Source organism: Grampus griseus (assembly GCF_964374135.1).
Source record: "Grampus griseus genome assembly, chromosome: 20".
Taxonomy (NCBI): domain Eukaryota; kingdom Metazoa; phylum Chordata; class Mammalia; order Artiodactyla; family Delphinidae; genus Grampus; species Grampus griseus.
In genome coordinates this window covers 40210336-40228699 of record NC_139014.1, presented here as the reverse complement: position 1 = coordinate 40228699, position 18364 = coordinate 40210336, and the positions used below count along the sequence as shown (strand labels likewise).

The 18364-nt window shown below is 45.9% G+C and overlaps 1 protein-coding gene across 1 annotated transcript; it reads right to left on the bottom strand.

The window, feature by feature from the left end:
• Positions 1–2111: 2111 nt before the first annotated feature.
• Positions 2112–4177, bottom strand: UBB (ubiquitin B). The gene is made up of 2 exons (XM_082678016.1): positions 4063–4177; positions 2112–3394 (listed from the first exon to the last, which is right to left on the bottom strand). Exon 2 carries the CDS (start codon positions 3386–3388, stop codon positions 2243–2245), a length of 1146 nt encoding a protein of 381 aa, XP_082534142.1. The 5' UTR covers positions 3389–3394; positions 4063–4177; the 3' UTR covers positions 2112–2242.
• Between the last annotated feature and the right edge of the window lie 14187 nt (positions 4178–18364).

Here is an 18364-nt window from a genome sequence, read left to right as displayed (position 1 = left end):
GAGCAAGTCAAAACACTGGGACTGGGAAGGATATAACCTTCCAATCTGACAGTGAATATAATGTGTTCCCTTAAGTCTAAGGAAGGCTTTTTAAAGGCTTGATGTTTCATTACCACTTTTTGTTGTTGTTGTTGTTGCGGTACGCGGGCCTCTCACTGTTGGGGCCTCTCCCGTCGCGGAGCACAGGCTCCGGACGCGCAGGCTCAGCGGCCATGGCCCACGGGCCCAGCCGCTCTGCGGCATGTGAGATCCTCCCAGACCGGGGCACGAACCCGCGTCCCCTGCATTGGCAGGCGGACTCTCAACCACTGCGCCACCAGGGAAGCCCCATCCGAAGCAGGGGACGCGGGTTCGTGCCCCGGTCTGGGAGGATCTCACATGCCGCAGAGCGGCTGGGCCCGTGGGCCATGGCCGCTGAGCCTGCGCGTCCGGAGCCTCTGCTCCGCGACGGGAGAGGCCCCAACAGTGAGAGGCCCGCGTACCGCAAAAAATTAAAAAAAAAAAAAAAAAAAGGTTTAATATAAGCAGTTCCCCCCCTCTCTGGCCCAAGTTTTTACCACTCCAAGCAGTTGAAGCATTAACAGTCTAAAATTAAGAGCTACCTCCAGTGTCTAACTTAACCAAGAAAACCGGGTAAGTATTCCAATTTAGTATTTCTAGGACAGAAGTTTAAGAAAAGCTACTGCGAGGGCAGAGTTCCTAAAACTATGCGCCAAGCACTTCCCAGGTACACCTGGAGTTATCAAAGGTGTATTTCTAGACATGCTCGGCTTTCTACATTTTTATAACACGCCTCTGAGTGATTCTTACCCCTAACATTGCTTTTGTGGTTACACCAGCTTTAGTACCAGAAGAGCTATTTCCCTAGCATAGTGCAAAACTGAGATAACCAGGAGGGCTTCCAACTCCTCCCCCTTACTTGCACGTCCCTCCCCTCACCACTGTTTTGTACCAAGTTGAGAAGGAGCACTGAAGTTACATTACAGCGAGTCGACTGTGAAGGGGGAAAAGGTTGAGAACTTGAAAGTATTGTAAAAAAATAAATTAAAAAAGAGTACCTTGTGCCCAGAAAGATTCTTACTCCCTCGGTTTTGTATCAGTATTGGAAACATACTGCCTAGTGTTTATTGGTATGGCAGCACAAAAACTGCTTGTGTAGGGCTTAGACAAGATTCTTACCACGACCTGAATTAGAGAATCTCTTACTGGAGCAATCTTATCCTTACAGTGAGGCAAAGCTGTTAGTCATTAGGAACCAATTATGTTAGGAACCACCTTAATTTGCTGCCTAACACACCCAAGTCAGCAAGTTCCCTTAGGTTAGTATACCCTTTGTTATTTTAGAAGATGTTGGGGGTAGGAGTTTATTTTTGCTGTGCTGGGTCATACTTTCTGTGCGAGGGCTTTTAGTTGTGGCAAGCGGAGGCCACTCTTCATCGCGGTGCGCGGGCCTATCGTGGCCTCTCTTGTGGAGCACAGGCTCCAGATGCTCCGTGGCACGTGGGATCTTCCCAGACCAGGGCTCAAACCCGTGTCCTCTGCATTAGCAGGCAGATTCTCAACCACTGAGCCACCAGGGAAGCCCTAGTATACCCTTTTAACTCAGGAATTCTTCCAAGCAATTTGTCTCTCCACCTTTGTTGACTAGGGCTCCACTTGGTTCTTGGCTCAGTTCACAAAGCAGAATTAGGGTTCTATATCATTGTCTAAGGCTGAGCACTTAAATGTATGCACTAGAAAGAAAAAAAAAAGCACAAGGATAGTCAACAAATAATGATATTGAAAGCACAACTGAGCAGCCTGGATCACCATCTGAGGTGGAGGCACACAGGCAAGTTTGCTTTCTCTCAATATGCCTCCATATTCAATAGTTTTAAATTCTTACACTTTAAAATTGTGTTAATGACACCAGAATCCTAACTTGTAAATGATCTTGAACAAAGGACAAAAGTCCCTACACCTTGGCACACCCAATGTTTACCAAAGTCAAGTGACTTAATTTTGGTCATATTGACAACCTCAAGTTAAATGTCTTCTTTGAACACCACTTTAACCAGTTAGGAGTCCCCACCATCACTACATAATTTCAGGACAACAGACACCAAATATGCTACCATGCAACAAAACCTTTATTAACATTTTGAACAAGTTCAGCTACTACTGGAACTATCTTAAATTGGGGCAAATAGCTAGAATGCAGGGTGATGCCATTATTGGGCATTATGAATGCAAGACTGAATAATTAACAGCCACCCCTCAGACGAAGGACCAGGTGCAGGGTCGACTCTTTCTGGATGTTGTAATCAGAGAGAGTGCGGCCATCTTCCAGCTGTTTGCCTGCAAAGATGAGCCTCTGCTGGTCAGGGGGGATGCCTTCCTTATCCTGGATCTTGGCCTTCACATTCTCGATGGTGTCACTGGGCTCCACCTCCAGGGTGATGGTCTTGCCGGTCAGGGTCTTCACGAAGATCTGCATACCACCCCTCAGACGGAGGACCAGGTGCAGGGTCGACTCTTTCTGGATGTTGTAATCAGAGAGAGTGCGGCCATCTTCCAGCTGTTTGCCTGCAAAGATGAGCCTCTGCTGGTCAGGGGGGATGCCTTCCTTATCCTGGATCTTGGCCTTCACATTCTCGATGGTGTCACTGGGCTCCACCTCCAGGGTGATGGTCTTGCCGGTCAGGGTCTTCACGAAGATCTGCATACCACCCCTCAGACGGAGGACCAGGTGCAGGGTCGACTCTTTCTGGATGTTGTAATCAGAGAGAGTGCGGCCATCTTCCAGCTGTTTGCCTGCAAAGATGAGCCTCTGCTGGTCAGGAGGGATGCCTTCCTTATCCTGGATCTTGGCCTTCACGTTCTCAATGGTGTCACTGGGCTCCACCTCCAGGGTGATGGTCTTGCCGGTCAGGGTCTTCACGAAGATCTGCATACCACCCCTCAGACGAAGGACGAGGTGCAGGGTCGACTCTTTCTGGATGTTGTAATCAGAAAGAGTGCGGCCATCTTCCAGCTGTTTGCCTGCAAAGATGAGCCTCTGCTGGTCAGGAGGGATGCCTTCCTTATCCTGGATCTTGGCCTTCACGTTCTCGATGGTGTCACTGGGCTCCACCTCCAGGGTGATGGTCTTGCCGGTCAGGGTCTTCACGAAGATCTGCATACCACCCCTCAGACGAAGGACGAGGTGCAGGGTCGACTCTTTCTGGATGTTGTAATCAGAAAGAGTGCGGCCATCTTCCAGCTGTTTGCCTGCAAAGATGAGCCTCTGCTGGTCAGGGGGGATGCCTTCCTTATCCTGGATCTTGGCCTTCACGTTCTCGATGGTGTCACTGGGCTCCACCTCCAGGGTGATGGTCTTGCCGGTCAGGGTCTTCACGAAGATCTGCATTTTGACCTACAAAGTAAAACGTTAGTGTTTCACCTCAGGATTTTTTACTGCTTTCGTCGGTAATCAATTCTTTACAACGAACAGTTTATTATTCTTAACTACGTTAATGACTCTCACAAACCTCCCCCAATTACTAGACTAACCGTTAAGTTAATCACTGAAAACAAAATTCCTTAGTCAAAACGGCAACCCAAACGGGATGGCAGAATCAAAAGTGCTTTCTGAGATGAACATCCAGTTCTCTCTCCCTTAACTGCTACAAGTATTTCGCTAAAATGCCCCCGCCCCAATTTCCCCCAAACCTAGTATCATGGCGGCATTAAAATAAAAATCCCGGTTAGACGGAAGTACGGTGCGATACCTTCTCCACGTCGGGATTCAAATTAAAACCTTTCCAGAAGCCCCAGCCGACTACCTCTCTTCCACCTTCCCCGCCACGAAAAGAGAGGATGGAATCTCCATCGGTTAAGTATCCGTTGGCCTCTGCGGGCTCGCGCACCAACCGCCCCGCTCCCAACCCGTAAACAAGGCCCGCTCTTCCGGAAAGGCCGGCGCCGCGTCACCTCGCCTCCCCTCCCCCACCCCTCCCCGCGGCCTCCGAGCCCCCGCCCGCTCACCCTCACGGACGCCCCCCTCTCCAGTTCTCCCGGCACTCGTAGGCCGTGGGCCAGTACCTGTGAGCGAATCCGAAAATGCTGCGAATTCAACGACGCCGAGTCACCTCCACCCCAACACGGCAGACCCCAACGATGCCAGTCGCCTCTGAACGCTCCGGTTCGGCAGGGCCGAAATTTATGCAACGTCTGTTGCGTCACTTATCACTCTTACGTAGGCGCCGTGTCCGTGCGCCGCTGAAAGTAGTTCGCTCGGCCTCCACCTCCCGCGACGCACTTAGGCCCTTCGACTGAGCCCTAAATTGCTTAGAGCCGAGCAAAGGATCCTAACAAGTCAGCTCACCTCTCTTCCAGGTGATCCTTCTCCTCCTTTCGGAAAAGGTAGGAAAATTATCGGGCGGATGAATTCGAGTTAAGGGGACCTTCCTCGAAAGCTCTGGAAACTTCCTTGCGGCGCCGGCGCTGATTGGTGAGGCGTGTGAGGCGAGGCCGGCGCTGATTGGTGGAGAACGCGGCGGCTCGGCTGTTGCTGGGCTCTGGCTGGAGTGGTTCGGTACCGACGTTGCTTAGTAACTGAGTGCGCGTGCGCGGCAGAGGAGTGCCTTCGGGAGAGAAGCGTACTTCCGGCCGGGGGTGGAGGAGGGGGCCTTCCCTCCTTCCTCCGAGGCCCCGACCCCGTAAATGTCGTGTTTTCAGGGCTTTGGTTGGAGCATAGCGGGCTCCGCGGCGACCTTCCTGAGAAGGGCTCCCTGTCCCGGTCTGGAGGTGCCCAGGCGCTGGGCGGCGGGGCCCGTAGTAGTTTTTCCCGGTGTCTGCTCTGAAGCATAAGCCCCCCTCACACTGGCCTGTTTTTATTTTTGTTCTTGTCTGGATCAGCGTTGCGGAGCTTTAGTCACGCTTTACAGTTAGGGTGCTTTGGTCGTGCTCTGAGGAGACGAAATCTAGACTCTGTCGGTGGACTCTCTGCTGAGCCCCGGTTTCTCCCCCGACCCTTCCTCCACGGCGGAGCCCCCGGCTCCCACCCCATACCGTGGAGGTTTCTCCTGAGCTCTCTCATTGCGGAGCACCCCTTCCCCCAGCCTCTCCCACGGCGACGCCTCCCCCACTCCCCATCCCCCCACCGCGGATCCCCACCCAACGCACGCTGCGAAGGCTCCCTCCCTCTTCCGCATCATGGAGGCCCCGCTCTCCCCTCCACAACACCCTCCATGTGACCCGGCGGCTGTGCAACGACCAAAACTGCACATCCCTTTCCCTCCTAGCAGTTTGTCCAGACTCTGGTGGGGAAAGAGGGAATGTGGATTAGGGAGCCGAAAACCCACTTGGAGAGACAGAGAATCCATGTACGAGAAATAGCTAGTATTTTTAGTGTCCCATCAATGTGTTGGTTGTGCACGCGACAGTAAAGGTGGGCCTAACCAGCTCGGACTGGTTTCCGCGCACTGGGGTTATGGCCGCTCGTCCGCAGGGAGATAACCCAGGGAACGTGAGTCAGGCAGGCGTGTCTGGATCCGGAGCCCCGCAGCTCCGCGTCTAAGTCATGCAGGTGGAGGCGTAAACAAACGTGTGAGCGGCTGTTTGTCACGTAATAGCAGCCTCCCTAAGTTAAGAGGTGGTGTAACGATGTGCGCATGAGTACCAACTGGCTAGCTATCACTTAGAAAAGGTCGTTAGTCATTAAATGACATCACTAAGCTTAACATTAAGACTATGTCGGTGGAGCTGCAATGTGACAGGTTTATGCGTTAACGCCTAGACAGCTCTGAATTATTTAAAACTTGGTAAGATCTACTTACAGGGGTAATAGGAGATGGAAATAAAGTTTCTTTAAGATCATTTGGATTGGGAGGTAGTTGATAAAATGTTTATTGCGCAAAGTATAAATTTTCATTTTCGTTAAGCTGACAGTGAGTAGTCTGAGCTTGTTTCACCAAATCGCAGTTCCTCCTGAGTCATACATGTGAATTGGTAGAATGATCTAGAATGGAGATCTCATGGTTTGATATGATGACTTGGCTGGGAATTCTAGCAGTTACCAGAAATAAGTTAGTTATACAGCTTCTTGGTTTAATGTTTTACCGAAGGGCATTTGGTAAGCTCAACATAGCAAACTGTTTTCAGAAAGGAGGCCTGTGCCTTCCTTGTATAATAAAAACAAGATGAATTTTTTATGGCCTGTTTATAAATAATACTTTTAATAATAGCATCATTTCTGGTGATAAATTGTAAAAAGTAATTGGTAAACAAATTAAAGACTAGATGGGCAAAATCCCCCAAATCAGGAATTTGGAAATCTAGCACAATACTTGGTATTGTGCTCAATAAATGTTTGTTCAGTGAAGTGCAGTTTCCCTTTTGTTCAACTGGGAAAAAAAAACCCAAACAAACAACTGTGACACCCTTAGACACTTAAAATACAAAACAGAAAGACAGTACTTATTTAACATCCATAGGCAAATAGTTTTTGCCTAGGCAGTTCCTTTGAAAAAAACGAAGAGGATTTGATTCTGAGATTCAAAGTGATGTTTTACTTAGCTAGATGTCTTTTAATAAAAATCTGTGAGAAAACTATGTTTCCAATTATAAATTCACAATTGTTTTCTTGACATTATCAGCTGATATTTAAAGTATGGAGTTAGTCTGTGGTTTGTCATTTCCTTGTTTGGCAATTTATCTCGACAGAATTATGAGACTAATTCCTAATTTCTTACCACCGAGTTAGAAACTTTGATATTGAATGCCCAAATGAACACAGAGCAAAATTCTAAATTGTCTTTACACTGGGCCTCAAAATTACAAAAATCTGTCCATTTAAAAATAGGTACTCAAAAATGTTTTTACTGTGAAATATTACATACATATATGAAAGTTGGAGGTAATATAATAAACACCATATAACCACCACCCAACTTTATTAAATCTTAACATTTTGCTATTTTGCTTCAGCTTTTTTTTTTAATATAAAAATTTATTTAGTTTATTATTTTTGGCTGCGTTGGGTCTTTGTTGCTTTCTCTGGTTGCGGTGAGCGAGGGCTACTCTTCGTTGCGGTGCGCGGGCTTCTCGTTGCAGTGGCTTCTCTTGTTGCAGAGCAACGTTGCGGAGTGCGGGCTTCAGTAGTTGTGGCTCGTGGGCTCTAGAGCGCAGGCTCAGTAGTTGTGGCACAGGGGCTTAGTTGCTCCGCGGCACGTGGGATCTTCCCGGACTAGGGCTCGAACCCGTGTCCCCTGCACTGGCAGGCGGATTCTTAACCATTGTGCCACCAGGGAAGTCCCAGTATTAGTCATTTTTGGACTGGCTGATTTCACTTAACATAATGTATTCAAGGTTCATCCGTGCGTGTGACAAAATTTCCTTCTTTTTTAAGGCTGACTAGTATTCCATTGTGTGTATAGAACCCATTTTGTCTATCCATTCATCTGTCTATGGATATATTGGATTGCTTTCACCTCTTGGCTGTTATGAATAATGAACTGCTGCGATGCACACGTGTGTGCAGATATCTCTTTTTAAGACCCTGCTTTTAGTTCTTGTAGACAGACACCCGGAGGTAGGATTGCTGGATCTTTTTTTTTTTTGCCGTACGCAGGCCTCTCACTGCTGTGGCCTCTCCCACCGCGGAGCACAGGCTCCGGACGCGCAGGCTCGGCGGCCATGAATCATGGGCCCAGCCGCTCCGTGGCATGTGGGATCCTCCCGGACCGGGGCACGAACCCGTGTCCCCCGCATTGGCAGGCGGACTCTCATCCACTGCGCCACCAGGGAAGCCCTGCTGGATCTTAATGTGACAAAATTTTTAAGTTTTCGAGGAGCCTCCATACTGTTTTCCACAGCCGTTGCACCATTTTACATGCCCACCCAAAAAGGCACAGCCACGATTGTTCCACTTCCTCAACATTTGTTACTTAAAAAAAACACAAAATGGTGGCTGTCCTCACGGGTGTAAGATGATATCTCCTTGTGACTTCGATTTGCATTTCCTTAATGATTTATTTTTTACTTTAAAATAATTACAGATTCACAGGAAGTCGCAAAAATAGCAGAGAAGTCTCAATGTACCCTTCACCCATTTTCCCCCAGTGATAACATCTTACACAACTGTAGTACGATATCAAAACCGAGAAATGAACACTGGTGCAACGCACAGACCTTTATTCAGACTTCAGCAGTGTTACGTGTGCTTTTGTGTGTGCGCATAGTTGTGTGCAGTTTTATCACATGGGTAGTAGATTCATGTCCCCCCCACCACGGTCAAGATACAGAGCTGTTTTCATCACCGTGAGGATAACCTCTTGATACCGCTTTATGGTTGGTCACAAGCTTCTCCCACCACTTACCCCCAAGCCCAGGCAATCATTAATCTGTTCTGCACCTGGATAATTTTGTCATTTTGAGAATGTTACATAAATGGAATCGTACGATGTGTAACTTTTTGACATTAGCTTTTGTCTAAAATTCATCCAAATTGTTGAATATATATTCATAGTTCATTCCTTTTTGTTGCTGAGTAGCATTCTGTTGTATATGTGTCCCACAGTTGGTTTAATCATTCACCTACAGATGGACTTTTGGGATGCTTCCAATTTTTGGCTATTACAAGGCTTAAGCAACAAAAATTCAACTGAGTAATGGCTTTATGCAACAATTTGTGAATCAGGCAGTATCACACCTAGCAACAGAAAGGATCTCTGTAGAGCTGCAGAAAAGGAAAGGCTTTTATTTTTTTGGCCACCCGCCACGCGGCATGGGGGACCTTAGTTCCCAGACCAGGGATCAGACCCATGCCCCCTGCAGTGGAAGTGCTGAGTCTTAACCATTGGACCGCCAGGGAAGTCCCAAGGAGAGGTTTTTAAAGCCAGAGAGGAAGCAGAAAAAAGGAAAGAATTAGCAAAGAGTACCTTGTTTTGGGCGAGGATGCCCTCCTAAGGGGAAGGGAAGGGGTGTACCCACGGATTACCTCCTAGTGCTAACTACGACATTTCCAGGTTGTCTGGTTAAAGGTCACATTCCCGGGGAAGCTTGGAACTGCAATTGGGTTAGGTATTAAGTCTTGGTTTGCTGCCCTGGGGCCTAACACGAGTGACTCCATTTGGGACATTTTGTCTCCTTTTAAATTTTTTATTTTTGGCCACACTGCGCAGCATGCGGGATCTCACTTCCCTGACCAGCGATTGAACCCACACCCGCTGCAGTGGAAGTGTGGAGTCTTAACCAGTGGACCGCTAGGGAAGTCCCTTGTCTCCTTTTTAACACAAGCTTCTATGATCATTCATGTACATTTTTTTTTTTTTTTTTGGTACGCAGGCCTCTCACTGTTGTGGCCTCTCCCGTTGCGGAGCACAGGCTCCAGACGCGCAGGTTCAGCGGCCATGGCTCACGGGCCCAGCCGCTCCGCGGCACGTGGGATCTTCCCGGACCGGGGCACGAACCCGTGTCCCCTGCATTGGCAGACAGATCCCTAACCACTGCGCCACCAGGGAAGCCCCATGTACATTTTTGTGTGAACATATGTTTTCATTTCCCTGGGATGAATGCTCACTACTGTAATTGCTGGGTTATATGGTATGTATATGGTTAGGTTTTTAAGAAACTGCTAAGCTATTTTCCAGAGGGGCTGTATTATTCACTCTCCCACCCCCAGTGTCTGGGAGATGCAGTTTCTTTGCATCCTTACAGCATTTGGTATGGTCACTATTTTTTATTTTAGCTACCTAATACTTGTGTAGTGATATTTCATCATAGATTTAATTTGCATTTCCCTAATGATTGATGATGTTAAACATATTTTCATGTGCTTATTTGCCATGTGGATATTGTTTTTGCTAAAATGTCTGTTCATGTCTTTTGCCCATTTTGTAATTGGATTGTTTGCCCTTTTACTGTTGAGTTTTGAGAGTTCTTTATGTGTTCTAGATACAAGTTCACAAATTCTTAGAAGAAAATACAGATGTTTTCCTCCATTCTATAAGTTGTCTTTTAACTTTTTTTTTTTTTTTTTTGGCCACGCCACACAGCATGTGGAATCTTAGTTCCTCAACCAGGGATTGAACCTGCGCCCCTTGCATTGGAAGCGTGGACTCTTAACCACTGGACCGCTAGGGAAGTCCTGTCTTTTCACTTTCTTGATGGTGTCTTTTGAAATATAAGTTTGTTATTTTGATGACATCTCAACACCCTATCTTATATCACGCTTACCTGATCTCTTCCACAATCACCTCCATTTTACCTGAGCAATGAACCTTGGCATCACCGGAAACTGACTGAACTGTGCTTTCTTAAACCCCAGTATTCAACTCTCAGGGCCCAACCTCTTGCTTGTCTAGCTGTCTTTCTACCTTGTTTGCATCTGCTCTGTAAACCTTCTAAGGCCTGCAGTTCCCCAGTTCTCTGTTTTTTTCCTCTTAACAGCATGTTTCACAGAGCAAAATTTAAAAATTTTGATGAAGTCCAATTTACTGTTTCTTTTCTTTCTTTAATGGATTGTGCTTTTGGTGTCATGTCTAAGAGCTCTTCACCCAGCCCTAGATCCCAAAGATTTTCTTCTGTGTTTGTTTGGTTTTTTTTAAAATTATTTTCCTTATCGGTTTAGCATAGATTTGTTTGTTGTTGGTACTGTTGTTGTTTTGGCCCGGAGGCATGGCATGCGGGATCCTATGCGTGGAGTCCTAACCACTGGACCGCCAGGGAAGTCCCATTCTCCTGGATCTTTTCTACATGTAAATCTATTATTCATTTTGAGGTTTAAGTTGAGGTTCATTTTTTCACTTTTGGATGTCCAGTTCCTCCAGTTTCTCCATGGAAACACTATCTTTCCTCCATTGAATTACTTTTGCACCTTTGTCAAAACTCAGTTGGCTGGACTTGTATGGATCTATGTTAGTTGTTTGGTTTTTAAACTATTCCTTTTCCAATAACAATTCTTTCTTTCTCTTCCTGAAGGTAACACAGTGCTGAGTTCGATGTTTATCAACCCCAGGAACCTTTTAAGTCTAATAATATAAATTTATGTTTCCGTAAATATTACATGTTGGTATAGATTGACTGTGACCCCCCAGAATTCATGTGTTGAAACCTAATCCCCAACGTGATGGTATTTGGAAGTGGGGCCTGTGGGAGTGATTAGGCCATGAGAGCAGAGCCCTCAGAAATGGGGTTAGTGCCCTTATAAAAGATCCCAGAGAGCCCCTTTGCTCCATGTGAGGACACAGGAAGTGGGCCTTCACCAGACACTGAATCTGCCAGCACCTTAATGTTGGACTTCCCAGCCTCCAGAACTGTGGCAGATACATTTCTGTTGTTTATGAGCCACACAGTCTGTGATATTCTATTAGAGCAGACTGAATGGATTACGGCACCTGTTTTTAGACTTTATGTAAATGATGTCATACCCTCCATATCATTCTACAACTTTCCTTTTTTAATATTGTTTTTGTGATTTAGCTGTGTTGATAAATCTAGTTCAACTGCTTTAGCTGCTATATAGTATTGTGCTATGTGAACCTATCACAGTGTAACATTAGGGTATCCCTAGTTTTCACAGTTACAAACAAAGTTGCTAAAAGCATTTTAAAATTTTATTTTACATTTATTTTATTTTTAAGAACTGTGGTAAAAGACACATAAAATTTCCATCTTAACTATTTTATGTACACAGCTCATTAAGTACATTCACATTATTGAACAGCCATCACCACCATCCATCTCCAGAACTCTTTTCATCTTGCAAAACTGAAACTGTACCTAGAAAACAATAACTCCCCATTCCCTCCTGCCCCTGGTCCCTGGCAACCACCATTCTACCTTCTGTTCCTATGAATTTGCCTACTCTAGATACCGCATATAACTGGAATCATACAGTATTTGTTCTTTTGTGTCGGGATTATTTCACTTAGCGTAATGTCCTTGAGGTTCATCATGCTGCAGCATATGTCAGAATTTCCTTCCTTTTAAAACTTGAATAATATTCCACTCTATGTATGTACCACATTAAAAAAATATATATATAGGGGCTTCCCTGGTGGCGCAGTGGTTGAGAGTCCGCCTGCCGATGCAGGGGACGCGGGTTCGTGCCCCGGTCCGGGAGGATCCCACATGCCGCGGAGCGGCTAGGCCCATGAGCCGTGGCCGCTGAGCCTGCGCGTCTGGAGCCTGTGCTCCGCAACGGGAGAGGCCGCAACAGTGAGAGGCCCGCGTACCACAAAAATATATATATATGTATATATTTATTTATTTATTTATTTGTCTAGGCTGTGCCAGGCATTGTGGCGTGTGGGATATTTTCTTTTTTTTTTTAGTTGTGGCGTGCAAACTCTTAGTTGTGGCATGCATGTGGGATCTAGTTCCCCGACAGGGATCGAACCTGGGCCCCCTGGGAGCATGGAGTCTTACCCTCTGGACCACCAGGGAAGTCCCTGTACCACATTTTGTTTATCCATTCATCTGTTGATGGACTCTTGGGTTGTTTCTATCTTTTGGCTGTTGTGAATAATGCTGCTATGAACATGGTGTACAAATATCTGTTTGAGGGGCCCTGCTTTCAAATCTTTTGGGTATCTACCCAGAAGTGCAGTTGCTGGATCACATGGTAATTCTGTTTTTAATTGTCTGAGAAACTACCATACTGTTTTCCATAGCAGCTGCATCATTTTACATTCCCACCAACAATGAAAGCATTCATGTATATTCTTGTATGGATGTGTGAAAATGTCTCTAGGAAATATACCTAGGAATAGGATTGTGGGATGTGTCTTAAACTCTACTAAACTTTGCCAAAGTGCTCTCCAAGTGATTGTACTAACTTACACTCCCTCCGGCAGTGTAGGACAGTTCCCACAGTTCTGTAGCTTCAGCAGCGCTTAGGATTGGCAGGCTCTTAAAATTTTGCTAACCTGATGGGAAGACTTTTTTTTAGAAAACAAGATTTACAAAGTCCCCTTCAGTTTAATTTATAAATATGAACCTATTTGTTTTCAGATGGGTTTTGACTATAGGGAGGGAGACACCACTGAGGCAGGTCTGACATCTGGTAGATTTGGCCACAAGAGGTCCATTGGTGTGAGGCTCGAAGGAGCCTCTTGGGAAGACCTGTATGAGGCAGAGAAAGGTGACTTGTAGCTGCTGATGGAGGGTGTGAGGATGCAAAGGAATGTTGGGTTAGCTCCTACAAACAAATTGCCTTTGCAGTGTTTGGTGATTTATTTATTTTTAATTTTTTTTAAATTTATTTTATTTATTTATTTTTTAAATTTTTGGCTGTGTTTGCTCTTCGTTACTGTGCACGGGCTTTCTCTAGTTGTGGCGAGCGGGGGCTACTCTTCGTTGGGGTGTGTGGGCTTCTCATTGCAGTGGCTTCTCTTGTTGCAGAGCACTAGCTCTAGGTGCAAGGGCTTCAGTAGTTGTGGCACGTAGGCTCGGTAGTTGTGGCACATGGGCTTAGTTGCTCTGCGACATGTGGGATCTTCCCGGACCAGGGCTTGAACCTGTGTCCCCTGCATTGGCAGGCAGATTCTTAACCACTGCACCACCAGAGAAGCCCCTGGTGATTTATTTATTTATTTATTTAACATCTTTATTGGAGTATAATTGCTTTACAATGGTGTGTTAGTTTCTGCTGTATAACAAAGTGAATCAGCTGTACGTATACATATATCCCCATATCCCCTCCCTCTTGCATCTCCTTCCCACCCTCCCTATGCCACCCCTCTGGTTGGTTACAAAGCACCGAGCTGATCTCCCTGTGCTATGCGGCTGCATCCCACTAGCTATCTATTTTACGTTTGGTAGTGTATATATGTCCATGCCACTCTCTCACTTCGTCCCAGCTTACCCTTCCCCCTCCCCGTGTCCTCAAGTCCATTCCCTACGTCTGCATCTTTATTTCTGTCCTGCCTCTGGGTTCATCAGAACCTTTTTTTTTTTTTTTAGATTCCATATATATGTGTTAGCATACGGCATTTGTTTTTCTCTTTCTGACTTACTTCACTCTGTATGACAGACTCTAGGTCCATCCACCTCACTACAAATAACTGGTGATTTATTTTTAATTTAAAAATTTGGTAATTATGTCAGATTTGTCAGTAAATCCTTTTAGGAACCTAAGGCAGTGTGCTGCAGCAACAAGAGCATGAGATTTGGAATCAAACGCAACTGTGTCAGATTCCCAGCTTGATTTCACACCAGTCCTATGACTATGTGTATTTTACTCGCCACTTTTTTTTTTTTTTCGCGATACGCGGGCCTCTCACTGTTGTGGCCTCTCCCGTTGTGGAGCACAGGCTCCGGACGCGCAGGCTCAGCGGCCATGGCCCACGGGCCCAGCCGCTCCGCAGCACGTGGGATCCTCCCGGACCGGGGCACGAACCCGTGTCCCTTGCATCGGCAGGCGGACTCTCAACCACTGCGCCACCAGGGAAGCCCTACTCGCCACTTCTTTAAAAATATATTTATTTATTTATTTGTCTGCGCCGGGTCTTAGTTGAGGCACTCAGGATCTTAGCTGCAGCATGCATGTGGGATCTAGTTCCCTGACCAGGGATTGAACCTGGGCCCCCAACATTGGGATCACAGAGTCTTAACCACTGGGCCACCAGGGAAGGCCCTCACCACTTTTAACCTTTAACTTCCCTATTTGTAAAGAAAAATTGTGGACTAGTTGTCTTCCTAGCTTGTCAGGTTGTGGTGAGTCTTAAATCTAGGGAAATCGCTTGGCACTTGGTGCTGAGAAAATGTCATTTCCACACCTTTCTCTTGGCCTTTTTGCTTGGTTTCCTTTGCCAAGGAAAAAAGAGAGCTGCCCTTGGAAAGACTGGTATTTTCTTTTTTTTCCAATACCTTTCTAGGGAATTCTCAAACTTAGTCAATGAACCAAGAAACTGAGGCTTAGTGTATCAGTTTCTCAATCTGTTAGAAAATTGTATTAGGTATCCAGAAATGACTAGGCAATAGTTGCTATTATATCCTTGGATAAATAAATTAATCTTAACACCAATCCCTTAGACTTCAAGGAGTTATTCTTCATTTCTTTTTCTGATTACCATAGACTGTTTCCCAATTTGTATTTCAGGGTCCAGAACTGATTCTAGGATTTAAGTGACATTTTAAACTTTTTTGCGGTACCCGGGCCTCTCACTGCTGTGGCCTCTCCTGCCGTGGAGCACAGGCTCCGGACGCGCAGGCCCAGCGGCCATGGCTCCCGGACCGGGGCACGAACCCGTGTCCTCTGCATCGGCAGGCGGACTCTCAACCACTGCGCCACCAGGGAAGCCCACATTTTAAACTTTTATATATTGTGTTTAATATTTGCTGTCAAGTGAAAGAACAGAATAGCTAGACAAAAGACACAGATGGTTTTTTAAGTTGATGTGTTATTTTTGTTGGCTGTGTCACATTTAAACATAGATGAGATTTATTATGGGATCTGTCTTGAAAGCAGCCCTTTGCCCCTGTTTTGCTGTCATAGGGTTGGCTAGTACATCTTCTGATACTTAATACAGTCTCTGATACATAAAGGAATTTCCTTATCTCACATTCAAAATGCAGCAAACATACATATTAAGTCAGCCTTCATATCAATCAGTTCTCAATGCTGTGTATTTACAGCAACAGATTTCTAATCTATTATCATAATCTCCTCCAGGCAACTGTGTCTGGGCACCGTGGACTCTTGAAGTTTAAATGTGAACCAAGAGGAAGACTAGGTGATTGGTTTATTCACTCATCCAGCAGACATGGGTCCAGCAACTTCTGGGCATGGGAGGCCTTGGGGTTGCTGACTAGGGTAGGACATGCGCCCCACCCAAGGGGGTCATGGTCTCAGCACCAGTAAGGGGTCGTTGTGATGCTGAGAGTAGTTCCCTTAAAGAGTTGTTGGAGGATTCAGTGAGTTAATCATACAAAGGGCTGAGAAGAAAGCTCAGCATGTAGGTGCTTGATACATGCTAGTTACCGTTATCAATCTTAAAAGGCAGAAAGGGCTTAGTGGTTAAAGTACAGACTGGACTGGGTTGAGATCCTGACTCTACCATTTGCTCATTGTGTGACTGTGGGTGAATTACTTAACTTCTCTGGGCCTCAGTTTCTTCATCCATATGGTGGGGATAGTAATAACACCTAGCTCAGAGACTTTTTGCGGGCTGAAGGAACCTGCCTTGCAAGGTTAGTTTCTACAGGGAGAGTGCGTCGAACAGTTTCTGGCACATAGGAGGCACTCAGTAAACGTTAGCTGTATAAACAAGGAGAAGTCCTTGGACTTCTCTGGGGGCACAGAGGAGGAAGGAGCAGTCCAGCTGCCTGGAGGAGGGAAGCAGAAGAACCCGAACATTACGACTAAGGTATTATTTAGAAGCCCAGTCACAGGAGGAGGAAGGATTGTCCAGAGAGAGGGGAGCAGGTGAAAAGTGAGAAGGTGGTGTAATGAAGAAATGGTGGGTGCCGGGAGTCCGCCTGCCGATGCAGGGGACATGGGTTCGTGCCCCGGTCTGGGAAGATCTCACATGCCGCGGAGTGGCTGGGCCCGTGAGCCATGGCCGCTGAGCCTGCGTGTCCAGAGCCTGTGCTCCGCAACGGGAGAGGCCACAACAGTGAGAGGCCCGTGTACCGCAAAAAAAAAAACCAAGAAATAGTGGGTGCCTGGGCTTCAGGGGCTTCAGGTGGGAAACAGGCTGGAGAAGCAGGCAGAGGTCAACTCCCCAGCAACTTCACTACCTCCAGCTGTCCTGGCTATCCCAGCTGTTTCCCACTTCTGGACCTTTGCACTTGGTGTTTCCTTTGCCCACAGCTCTTCCATGGCCACTTCTGTCTTTCCTTTTTGGCAACGTAAACGTCACCTCTTCATAAAGGCCTTCTCTGACGTCCATTCCTCCCGCCGCGACTCAATTGCATCATCTTGGTTATTTCTTTCAAAACGATTTCATGTTTCCCCAATCCATAATTATATTGCATACGTGGTTATCTCTTTATTCACTTCCTCCACTGGAGTGCAAAGTCCGTGAGTGAGGTACCGACCATGTTCCTCTGGTTTATCACCATACCTCCACACTTAGCCAGCTAGCATAGAGCCTCGTACGTAATCAGCACTCAGTAAATATTTGTTGAAAGAATGAATGACGAACGAGGGACCTGCCTTGCCATGCTGAGGACTTTAGATTCTTCCTGCAGGTGTTCTGCATGGGAATGACATGATCAGATTCCTACTGTAGAATGACAACTCGGTGACACTGTAGCAGGTGGATAGAAGGGGGATGAGATTAGAGACCCGCACTCCGGAGATGGTGGCCGATGGTCAAGCAGGAGATGATGGGCATCTACAAGTAGACCAAGTCAACAAAATCCAGCATCCCTAAAGAAAGTGGCAGGGAAGAGCCAATAAAATCGAATAAAAACAGAACATTGTTTACTCATAATTGGCCCTTGTTTCCGGAAAGGACCAAGATGACTGACTTAAATGTTTATAGTGTAGCAAGATAAAATGAAAAAAGGTGAACGGGTGGGGAACTTATAACAAAAGGAGAGGAAAAAAGAGAAAATGAACTTAGGGAGAGATTAGAAAGTGCTGGCTTTGAAGTCTATCCTTTTGCTAGAGGTGGGCCATAGATTTAGTATTTTGGTAGTTTTTTTCTCCAGCCAGTGTGGAGAGAGAGACACACAATCAATTACATGCATAGTAAGTCCTTGTGATAAAGTGTAAATACATCCATACAGTGGAGCACTACTCAGCAATAAAAAGAAGTGAACTATGGATACACGTAGCAACATGGTTGAATCTCAAAATAATTATGCTGAATGAAAGAAGCCAGACCAGAAAGGGTACAAACTGTAGGATTCCATCCCACATAAAACTGTAGAAAACGCAAACTAATCTATAGAGTGAGAGAGCAGATCAGTGGTCACTTTGAGATGGGGCAGGGAGAAGGGATGAGGTGGGATGGATGATAAGAGGCCGGAGAAACTTTGGGGGCGGGGTGAGGAAAATGTTTATTATCTTGATTTTGATGATGACTTCATGGGTACAAGCATCTATCCTAACTTAACAATTTGCATACTTCAATTAGGTACAACTTCTTGTGCATCATGTATACTTCAATAAAGGTATAAAAAAGTTAAATTAGATAAACATCTGGCAAAGCAGTCCCTGAGAGCTCAGGTAAACCCTTGATGAGCATGGAGGTACCTCAAGAAGTTAAACTGACTTCAGCAATAAAAATTAAGAAAAAATAGTTTTTAACGATAAATATCAGTCTCCTTTTATAAAATATAAAGACACATTTACCCAGTGTGAGACCTCAAATTACGTTAATGTACCAGACATTAGCGTTACCCTAATAGATCCCCTCTGTTTGAACTTATTTGACCTCAAACGGAAGCT